The 12,009-nt window shown below is 38.3% G+C and overlaps 1 protein-coding gene across 4 annotated transcripts in view; it reads left to right on the top strand.

The window, feature by feature from the left end:
• Positions 1 to 12,009, top strand: part of rfx1a (regulatory factor X, 1a (influences HLA class II expression)) — a 150,911-nt gene that overhangs the window by 51,226 nt on the left and 87,676 nt on the right. For all 4 annotated transcript variants that reach the window (XM_060855316.1, XM_060855318.1, XM_060855317.1 and 1 more), the window contains exon 3: positions 7,682 to 7,791. In XM_060855316.1, the coding sequence (XP_060711299.1) occupies positions 7,682 to 7,791 (110 nt within the window). The remainder of the gene's footprint in view (positions 1 to 7,681; positions 7,792 to 12,009) is intronic.

The following is a 12,009-nucleotide window of genomic DNA, read 5'->3' as shown; positions in this document are numbered from 1 at the left end:
CTTTCCTGCCTCCAAATCTAACACCTGGCCTGATTTCTAACACATGGCCTGGTTACCTTCAGAAGAAAATTTAAATAATGTAGAATTTAAAAATGAGGTTTTTTTTCTTTATAACGATTGTTTTATCACAGTTAAGCTCTGCCTTAATCTCTTGTATTTTCAAATCCTTATTTCACTTCCTTCTAATGATTTAAATTCTTTTCCCCTACTTCTACTTTCATGTTTGTTGTCTACGAATTCTTGAACATGATTGGCTGATCGATCTGACTGCTACGTGCTTGTTGCTGAACACGACAAATTGCTTATAGATTGTTCCAAATTTAAAGTGATATTGAATTAGGGAATTTATGCTCCAGAACTTAAGGCTTTCTGAGTTGAAATTTTTTTATGTATGAAGCAAGCACTATCCCCTTGCTGTCATCCAGACCATCAATGTATATATACTGAAACGTATAAACTTGGTAGGTTACATTTTGCCTTTTGCATTAAAAGAATGAATTCTGAGACATTATGGTTTCGATCTCTTATATTCCAGAACTCTACATTAACTTCTCCAATATTTTGTTTTTCCTCAACTGCCAAAGAATGGTAATTGACTAGTAGCCAGGTTTCTTTCGTGAACCTTCCAACATTTTGGTGAGAGGTGAGCAACACAATCACATTAGGTTAATTTTCTGATTTTTAGATTTCTTCGCTTTGGAAAGTATGGCATTTGTGGTATTGGAAAGTATATAATTGGAGTAGTGGGTTCTTGCCATTCAATGCTGCAGTTGGTGTTGCTTTCAGGAATGGCTACCAAATTAAATGCCAACTGGATCAAGCATGTGTCAAAATTCTGGTATAATCCTCTGATATGCTGGAAACTATCCATTGCACCAGTAGGAGAGGTGGTAGCTACTAGCAATATGTCCAAGGAGAGGCCGAGGTTTGCTGAAGGCCTATGTGACAGGACACGATGGGATATAGTGTGGTAGTTTTGAGCACAGTTGGGGTGGGAAGTTGAGGGTACAGCTCTATGCAAACTGCTCATTTCCCAATACAGGAATATTGATCAAGCAATATTTGAGCGAGACTGTCCCCCACTTTTCATTTGCCTCAGGAGGTCAGTGGAAACCCCATGAGTTTGCCTTTTGGATCCTGTGTATGACAAGTGTCCTATCTGCCACTGGTTGCATTGAATAGATGCAATGAAGTATCAGTATCAATTTTAGATATATGGATGTAAACTTAAGTTTCTGCAACAGGTCTTGAGCCGCAAATTCTGACTTAAGATGAGTATGTTGCCGTTTGCCTTATATGTATTTCTTTTGTTCTATCATCAGTTGACATATAATGTATCAGCATGTGGCTGAGTCAAACAGTGGTCAGATTCTATAATTTGCCTTAGCTGATATAGCACGTTTGAATGAGAAATGTTGACCTAGCAATTAACAATGGTGAATGATGAAAGCTTGTGATCAAAATCAAAACAATAAAAGTAAGGTTTTTTTTTGCACAGCACTTGAGGTATTTATTAATGTACAATGCAACAAAGTATTGTATCTTTTCCAAAAATAATATTTAATCTTTGCAGTTATTGTTGCAACTCTTAAGTGGATATAAGTAAAATGTCAGTTTGCTTATCAAGCTCTGATGTAAGTATGCTTCTTGTCACCTGATCAGGAAAAAGTTGTGTAGGAAGTCAGAATGTAATGCTCCCTGTGAGATCACAGCTACAACAGGGCGAAGAACAAATAATGTAAGCAAACAGCTTAGAAGATGCAAGTTCAGTTTACAACAAAGTGTTTCTTGTGGTAGATTATCTCTATTTCCGTTTAAATTAGCTTAAGATCAATTCTCAATGAGCAGTGTGCAAAAGATGTATGCAACAGCATACTAAACTTTGAAAATCCAACTATTCAAAAAAACAATTACTGTATTCTTTCAAGAAAGTAAAAGCAATACAAAGAAAAGTACTGTCAAAATCAATAGAGAGACCTAGTGAAAGATTTTTTAAAAAATAGATTAGCAAGACTTTTTTGTAGCTTCCAATTTAATGTTTGCTATATGCTTGGACGATGAATTTCTCTATAGCATCAATCGGATATAAACTGAACTTTGAATTTTCTTTGACTGGACAGAGCAATAACTGTGATTCAGAATTAGTAATGATAACTTTACCAATCTGTTTTACCAGCATGAAACAAAGATTAGTGATCAAAGGGCATGTTAAAGCTTAGAAAAATAAATGAATTTGTATGGCATCTTCTTGACCTCAAGACATTCTAAAGTGTTTTTAATTCTAAAGAGGTACTTCTGAAGTATACTCACAGCAGCCATTCTGTGCACAGCAGTGTCCCTTGAATATTGAGATAATGACCAAATAATCTGTTGCACATGATATTGACTAAGGGGCAAAATTTGGCCTTGACACTGAGGAACAACTTGTCTGCTGAGCTTTGAAATCATGTCATTAATCTTTTATACCTATCTGAGAGGGTAGATGGAGCCGCACTTTAATGTATCATTTTCAAAGACAGTGCTTCCAAAGTACTGTACTCCGTTCCTGAAGTGCCTACCTACATTGGTCTAAAGTAGCATTTAGATACACAAGAATGATATAAATCACAAACAGAAAAACAAAAGAAAGCCAGATAACTGCATGCAAAATTAAGTATTAACTACCTGGATTAACTTGTGGTTAGTAAAAATAAGTATAAAGCTTAGCAACTTGCCTTGGATGTCTTTATGTCACTAGAGTTCTGCAAGTTAAAATTATTTTGTAATTGCTCAATTTCACTGAAAAATCCCTGACAATTGTATGTAGGGCAGGTAGTTTATAGGCAAGGGTTTGCAGAACAATAAATTGGTACACTCCAGCCTTCTAACATTGTAGGCTGAGTCACCATAGTCTTACCAGGCCAAAGGCCTGCTTTAGAGAGTGAGCGAGAGAGAGAAACAGAGACAAGACTGGTGATGACTTAACCTGAGGGTCCCATACCCCAGACAAGGGGAGAGGTTGAGAAGGAGAGTCCTTCATGGTAACTTCAGCCAGTATGGAGTTTGAATCCATGCTGTTGACATCATACTACTTCACAGTCCAGCCAACTGAGCTAAACTGACCCCCTCCAGCATTGTACGCTGTGATTCACATATTTTATGCTTTGAAATATTCATTGCATGGGATTTTTTATTTGAATTTTTTTCAATGTAATTTCTCGATTACTGTTATATTTCAACAATATACTTCTAAATTGCAACTATGATCAAGTGTTTGGAATAATCTCAGTGATTAACTAGTACGATTTTTTCAATTTTGTTCCTGTTTCTACCTCTTCCTTTGCATCTGAAAATCCAGTTCTGTAAACTGGTGAATGACTTCCTGGAGCCACTTGTCCTTTGATATCTCAGCCAAGTACAGACGGTTCTGCTATAACATCTTTCTTCAATGTGAATTGGCTTTAACACAGTTGAAGAATTTAGATGGTTATTTGTAGAATGCAAATTTCTGGATACAATGCGATTCCAGTCCCATTCGTTTAAATGACACTGCTATTGCATGATTTTTTTAATCACGTGAAATCGCTGAGTCAACATTTTTGCCCTTTCCCAGTTACCTTTGAGAAAGTGGTGGTGAGCCACAAACTTTGGTAGGTTATTTAACATGGTAGTCATCGCAATGAGTCCTATTTCTTACTCACCTGTTGTGAACACTTAATTTATCATTGCTTTTGTGGACTTTGTTATGTGTAAATCTGTTGCCAGGTTTTCCCAAGTTATAACAGTGACTACACTTCAAATGCTCTGAAACACTTAAGGTATTCATAGAAATCCCACAGTATAGAAAGAGGCCACTTGGCCCAACAAGTCCACACCAACCCTGTGAGTATCCCAGCCAGACCCATTCCCCCTACCCTATTACATTTCCCCTGACTAATGCACCTAACCTACACATCCCTGAACACTATGGGCAATTTAGCACGGCCAATTCACCTAACCTGCACACCTTTGGACTGTGGGAGGAAACCAGAACACCTGGAGGTGTCCCACGCAGACGCTAGGAGAATGTGCAAACTCCACACTGGCAGTTGTCTGAGGCTGGAACCAAACCTGGGTCCCTAGCATTGTGAGGCAGCAGAGCTAACCAATGAGCCACTGTGCCATGAGAGTCTGCAAAATTGTGAAAAGCACAATATAAATGGAATTTTACTTATTAATTCCAGCAACTGTGATGCTACTGACTCCCTTTCCATTTACTCATAATGCATCAGTATCAGGAGTTGAACCAATGTTCTTGGAATAATTTGACGAGATTATAGGCATAATTGATTAGTTCGAATCAGTAAAAGAAGAATGAATTTAGTTTATTTGACATCTCAGTCCTATTGCACTTTACTGCATTGTCAGCCTATATTATTTACTTCTGACTCTGAGGTGAGAGCACTTTTATTAATCTTTCAATTCATTATGCTCAGTTCACAGAATATGTTCAGCAGTACAGAACAGCCTCGTTACCTAGATTTCGTTTTATCCGAACAAAATCTCGAGTCCCATAAAAGCTTTTTCCTTTATCCGAACAATCAATTATCCGAACAAAATACTCCCCGCCAGTCTCATTCGGATAATCGACGTTGTTCTGTGTATAGTTATTAATATTATGATTTGTGATCTTATGATCCCAGCTGTTGGTAACTTGGACAATTCAGAAACCCCAGAGAGAAACATAGTTTGATAGATCATGAGTTTTACTTTGCAGTTTGGTTAATATGCTGGTTGATCACTGGACATGTATACCTTTTAATCCATTATTAGAATGTGGGCATTGCTGACTTGGCCAGCATTTATTTCCCATCCTTAATTGCCCTTGTGATTTACCCCAGACTGCTGTTAGGGAGAGAATTCCAAGATTTTGTCCCAGTGATATGTTGATAAATTTCCCAGTCAGGACTGAGTATGGAGCCTAGTGGGGAACTTATAAATGGTGGTGTTTCCAGGTATTTGTTGCCCTTGTTCTTCTTAATGGTAATAGTCATGGATTTGAAAGGGTCTCTCTAAGGTGTCTTGGTGAATTTTTGCAGTGCATCTTGCAAATAGTATCCACGACTGCTACTGTGTGCTGGTAATGGTGTGAATGTTTGTCAGTCTGGTGCCAATTAAATGGGTTACTGTATCCTGGGATGGTGTTAAGCTTCTTGAGAGTTGTTTGGATCTGCACTCATCCAGGCAAGTTGGGAGTATTCCATCACACTCCTGACTTATGCCTCTTAAGGGTTTGGGGAGTCAGGGGGTGAGTTTCTTGCTGTAGGATTCCTGGCCTCTGACTTGCTCCTGTAGCCATGGTATTTGTGTGACTAGTTCAATTTCTGATCTGTCATAATCTCCTGGATGTTGTGAGAGAAGGTTCTACAGTGGGAATGCAATTGAATGTCAAGGGGTGATGGTTATATTTTCTCTTACTAGAGATGATCATTGCCTGAATATTTTAAGATATAATGTTACATACCACTTGTCAGCCCTTAACTTGGATATTGTCCTAAACTTGTTGCATTTGACTGTGACCTTTGAAGTATCATGAATGGCACTGGATATTGGGCAAATCATCAGCAAACATCCCCACTTTTGACCTTTTGATGGAGGGAAGGTCATTAATGAAGATTCAGAAGATGCTTCATTCCCTTCATAAAAATCGGGGTGAGGTGTGCTTGCTTCAAATTTACAGGAATCGTGCCAGAATCTATAGAATTTTGAACATAAGTAAATGTGATATGATTTAAACTGAATTAGATTAATTTTAATCACACCAAATAACTGAAACTGATGAACATAATGGAAATTATTTACATCAAAATAGCAGCATTTTGTGAATATTTTGTGATCTGTTCAGATATGAAATAACACCAGTAGTGAATTTGGACTTGCAAACTTTTTAAATACTTTTTTAGAGTCTTAATGCATGATATTTAGGTTAATAAAATTGAGTATAATGTTGTGCAACAAGGGTAGTGTTGGGCAACAGGTTGAAACTTTGTTTTGCTACTTATGTTAAGAACTTTTTCAATTGTCTTCAACGTATGTATGACTTTGTTTCCTTCCTTTGTCTAATAAACTTGTGTTCTGTTAAAGAACATCTGCAACCTCGTGTGAATATTTGATTGACTAATCACCACAGTAAACCAGCTACAAAAATTAGACATATGATATATCAAGCTAAATTTCATTCTGTGATCTGACTTGTCCATTATTGCCATCAGCTGGGATCATAGTAGACATAATGTCTGATTTCAGTGTTGTGGTTTGCAAATCAGCTGATTTATTTTTCAGCATGCAAGCACAATCTTTCAATTCTGTCCCTAAACAAGCCTCAGGAACCATGACCAAATAGTACTTGGTTTAGTTCCTACCTATTAGAAAGTCTGGTAGCCATAGCTTTGAGGAAAGTCTTTGAATGGCCCTCCATGTAATAGACCGGAGATTTTATATCAGGACTTGTCAAGAATAATTGTCTGGGCCATTCCAGTGCCATGATTAGGTGCTGGTATGGAACTGCAATCTGCAATATTGTTCCTGTTTTATTGCAGAAAGAAAATGGAATTGAAGTAGAAGAGCATTCATGATCATATTGAATGATCAAGCATGCTCAGGCCTCGCTGTTTGCTTGGTCATAACAGAGGACATTTAAGGGTATTTAATCTATGTTGCTTTAGGTTATAGACTTGACTACATAAGGATGGCAGGTTTCCTCTTGTGAATTACATTAGTGAATCAGATGAGATTCCACAGAATTTAATGATTTCACCATTATTTATGAGATCAGTGTTTTTATTCCATATTTCTTAATTACTTGAATTACAGCTGCTGTGCTGTGGTTGAATTTGAATTCACGTCTTTGAAGCATTAGTCCAGGTCTCTGTTTACTGGTCTATTAACAAAGGTACTGTTCTCCAATTTTGGTAAAGAGAATTGTGAATATTCCATCATGGAGTATATCTAAGACTGCAATAGACAGATTTTTGGCCACTCAGTGAATCAAGAAACAGCAAAGCAGGCAGAAAGTGGATTTGAAGCTGAAGATCGGTATGACCAAATCAGTACTGAATGGCACGATGGCTTGATGGGCCTTAAGATCTTTCCTGCTCCTGCTTCTTATGGTTCTCAATATCTTGGTAAATGATACCCTGACTTATAAAAGGTAAAGCAAAAAAAGCCAAGTTCAGCATGAGATATCATTGGAACAATGAATTGTGAATTAAATGGGTGAGGTTGGCAGTGTTGGATTAAAGATGTCCCTGCTACATCTCAAATTCCTTACATAATTTTAAACAAACAATTGTGGGTGATGGAGATCTGAAATAAACAAAAACAAAGAAATTGCTGGAGAGCACATGGACGAGAACAGAACAGTTTCGGATCGATGGGCTTCAGATTGGTTTCACAGGTTGGCACAACATCGAGGGCCAAAGGGCCTGTATTGCACTGTAATGTTCTATTTCTATGTACTATGTTCAACTCAGGTTCCAGATAGACTCAAAATATTAACTTTGTTTTCTCTCCATTCTTGCAGCCAGACCCGCTTAGTTCAGCAACAGTTTCTGTTCTTGTCCTTAGATAATTTGTTACTTTAGATTTTCAAAAACAGAAACTTTTCTCAAATAAATACAGAGGTTACAAACATGTTTCAAGAAATGTTACTGTTTTTGTTTAGAAGCAAGCATGAGGCCAACCGAGACAGGTTCGGATTCCAGCTCCTCTTCAGCTGGTCCACAGTCTGGAGTGCCGACACAGGTGGTACAGCAAGTTCAGGCATCGCAGCAGGTAAGTAAACAATAGAGAATGATGTATTGAATCTTCATACAAATTATATTTATACAAACTGTTGAATATTTTATGTAACTTTTAAATGCCCTCGGCCAACAGAACAATCAAACATATTAGCATACATTTTTTTCTTATGTCCTTTTAAGAGATTTGCCACTATCGATTTACATCATCAGTATGGAATGCCTTTTGTTACAATCCTTATGGCAAAACTGTAAACCAAAATAATCTACTTTTGCCAAACAATTGCCAAATGAAGAGGTTGCCAGTAAGGCTTCACTTTTTGTAACTTTGCCAGAATCCGAACCAATGCAAATTAAACTAATTAGCTCATAAATTATCCTTCAACTAGAAATGTTAGTCATTTTAATAAAGCCACGTCTTGCACCTGCATCCCACAGATATGTTTCACCATGTGCAGTTCCAAAGTTCTCTAACTCAGCCTCTAATATAAAGGATTTCTTATTTCCCTACTGAATCAAGTTAACCTTCAATTTACATTCAACAGCAGTTGTATTTCAGCCAAGGTGCCCAGATTTTGACGTCACTTGAAAGACACATGCCCACAGAACTTCCTTAGCTAGGTTCAAGTCCAGTCTCGATGCCACAGATTTCTCAGTCTGCTTTAACAAACCCAATAAAATGATCTAGTTGACTCTAGCAAAACTCAGTTAAATTCATAATCCCTGACTCAACTCTATCTTGGCATCTTTCAGTACTTAAAGATTGTATCACAAACAGTTCCTTGTAAATGTGCCTCTGCTGTTCTCGCTTTATCTACAACTCTCCTTTGCATTTGGCCACATGGCTTTTGTATGTTAACTTTCTTTCTGGTCAAGGGTCACCAGATCACATGCATCTTATTTCTTCTTATTCAAAAAAATTCTAATTGATCACTTTATAATTGACATCAACTCTTAAAAGTCCTTCTTTTGAAATATCTTTAAAATAGTTCAAAATTCCACAAATCATTTTCAAAATAAAGTGCAAGTTTTTCGTAATTTTAAAAAAAACAACACCAGGTTATAGTCCAACAGGTTTGTTGGAAGTTCAGAGCACTGCTCCCTCTTCAGGTAGCTAGTTTTTCTTACTGTACTGTTTTGGGGTCAACCATCAAACACTTTGTTGACTTTTACTGACTGCGATCGATGTTGTTAAATTTTAGGAGCCACAATTCAAGCCAGAATGAATCATGCTTTGTCTAGACTTAATTTATCGAAGTAACAATGCATCTCTGCAAATAAATACCAGTGTAAACAGTCTAGAATGAGATGCATTTCTGCAAAATGTTTTTTGATGGATTAACAACTTATTCACTGTAGTATGGTTCACATCTTTTTACTGCCTTAATAAATGTTTTTTTTTTGCGACCTTCCTATCTCCTCTTGGTATAATTCTCTGCCTGAAATGATAGGAAGGGGATCAAATTATAGTTGCTGTCTTTTCAGTCATGATAAATAACTTCTCAGAGTTACGTATGTGCAGCTGAAGCTGTGATTTTACTTTGTGAGTGGAGAAATGAGCATGTCCTAACTGTTCCCATCATAACAGAACCAAGAATGTGAAATCACCATAAGGCTTGTAAACCTTTTATTCAACCATTCAATGCTATAGCTGATTGGATCATTTTCCATTTCAGACTCCCATTCCACCTTGAGGAAAGTGGTTCCAAGTGTTATATAAAAATATCTCTTTCTGCATCACTTTGATCTTTGATTTCTAACAGTCTGGTTTAGAACTGATGAAACAATGGAGCTAATTAAATGTGAATGAGAGATAGTATTGGGATTTGAATTAGCTTAGAAGTCCAGAGCTTACTCACATGAACAGATGAGATATGAGTTTTTATTTAAAACAACCTACACACTGATGTGCTTTGATTTTAACATGAAAAGTAATTAACAGTAACATTTTATGACATTGTTGTAGATTCTCCAAGCTGCCCTTATTTAAAATCACAATGGAGTTTGCCTTAATAAGGAAACCTCATGGAATTTGTTTTGCAAGACGTTATGTAATAAACCAATAAAGAGAGGGGAAGGGTTTGGGCAGAATAATAATAAAACAAAATATATTCTAGTGGTAAAAAGTGATGAGAGAAACATCCAGTGGTAGAATTTTGGGTTATGGGTTTGGAAAACGATCCTTCAGTCAGGCTGAAGTAGAGGTCATGGTCCCAGAGAATTTGAGAGACTGAACTTGGTAGGGATTTTCCTCGAGTTTGCAGATTAGTGCCCAGTGCGCAAGTTCACTGTATAGTTAAGAGTGAAAGGTGTACTTTCAAATGGTGGGCCATTAGGAATTCCTCCAACTGGAGAAAAAAAGCAACTTTAATCAGGGAAGAGATAGATAAGGTGCCTAAGGCGAATGGTTTTCTACATCTTAAGAGTGTGCAGTCAAATTTTAAAAAACTTTAGATTAAGCAACGTATATAAGTTGCCCAGACTACAACAGTTTCGAGGGGCAGACAAGATCTCAAAGCTTGCATGGGTATTGACTTCCAGTGCCCCCACCCTACCCCGGTCTGCTGCTGGGACACTGCTTCCAGGCAACTGGCCTAGTACCTGAAACCTTACAGGACAAACAGAGACCAACTGGAACATTTATCAGCATTTGATGATAAGTCTTAAGACCATAAGACATAGGAGTGGAAGTAAGGCCATTCGGCCCATCGAGTCCACTCCGCCATCAATCATGGTTGATGGGCATTTTAACTTCATTTACCCGCATTCTCCCCATAGCCCTTAATTCCTCGTGACATCAAGAATCTATCAATCTCTGCCTTGTAGACATTTGGCATCCCGGCCTCCACTGCACTCTGTGGCAATGAATTCCACAGGCCCACCATTCTCTGGCTGAAGAAATGTCTCCGCATTTCTGTTCTGAATTGACCCCCTCTAATTTTAAGGCTGTGTCCACGGGTCCTAGTCTCCTTGCCTAACGGAAAAAATTTCCTAGCGTCCACCCTTTCCAAGCCATGTATTATCTTGTAAGTTTCTATTAAGTCTCCCCTTAATCTTCTAAACTCCACTGAATACAATCCCAGGATTCTCAGCCGTTCCTCATATGTTAGACCAACCATTCCAGGGATCATCTGTGTGAATCTCCGCTGGACACGTTCCAGTGCCAGTATGTCCTTCCTAAGGTGTGGGGACCAAAACTGGACACAGTACTCCAAATGGGGCCTAACCAGAGCTTTATAAAGTCTCAGTAGCACAACGGTGCTTTTATATTCCAACCCTCTTGAGATAAGTGACAACATTGCATTCGCTTTCTTAATCACGGTCTCAACCTGCATGTTTACCTTTAGAGAATCCTGGACTAGCACTCCCAGATCCCTTTGTACATTGACTTTACGAATTTTCTCACCGTTTAGAAAGTAGTCTATGCTTTTATTCTTTTTGCCAAAGTGCAAGACCTCACATTTGCTCACGTTGAATTCCATCAGACATTTCCTGGACCACTCTCCCAAACTGTCTAGATCCTGCTGTAGCCTCCCCACTTCCTCAGTACTACCTGCCTGTCCACCTAACTTCGTATCATCTGCAAACTTCGCTAGAATGACCCAGTCCCTTCGTCCAGATCATTAATATATAATGCGAACAGCTGTGGCCCCAACACTGAACCCTGCGGGACACCGCTTGTCACCGGCTGCCATTCCGAAAAATAACCTTTTATGCCAATTATGTGCCTTCTGTCAGATAGCCAATCCTCAATCCATCCCAGTAGCTCACCTCGAACACCATGGGCCCTCACCTTGCTCAGCAGCCTCCCGTGTGGCACTTTATCAAAGGCGTTTTGGAAGTCTAGATAGACCACATCCACTGGGTTTCCCTGGTCTAACCTACTTGTCACCTCTTCAAAGAATTCCAGCAGGTCTTGATGGGCTTTTAATTCTCATTAATTGACTGCATGCCACTTGCATGAGGTTAGCCTTTCAAACTGCCAGTTCACTTCCAGAGAAATGGCCCAGTGACAGGTTGGGGCCCACAAGCTGGGTCAGTGGTGTGAATTTTTGCCTTTCACCTTTGCACTTACCTTCACAAGAGGGCAACAAATTCAACGGCAGATCATAAATAGTGTTAAACATAATGTGAATACTTTACCATCTGAAAAAATTAGAATATCAAAGTAGAACAGTAGTTATGAAAAACAAGGATGCTTGAAACCTGCATCAAAAACTGCATCAGGTCCAAAGTTTCTGTTATGCAATCA

Source organism: Hemiscyllium ocellatum, chromosome 45, assembly GCF_020745735.1.
Source record: "Hemiscyllium ocellatum isolate sHemOce1 chromosome 45, sHemOce1.pat.X.cur, whole genome shotgun sequence".
NCBI lineage: Eukaryota > Metazoa > Chordata > Chondrichthyes > Orectolobiformes > Hemiscylliidae > Hemiscyllium > Hemiscyllium ocellatum.
Note: the sequence above shows the minus strand (reverse complement) of the source record. Positions and strands in the feature narration are given on the sequence as shown.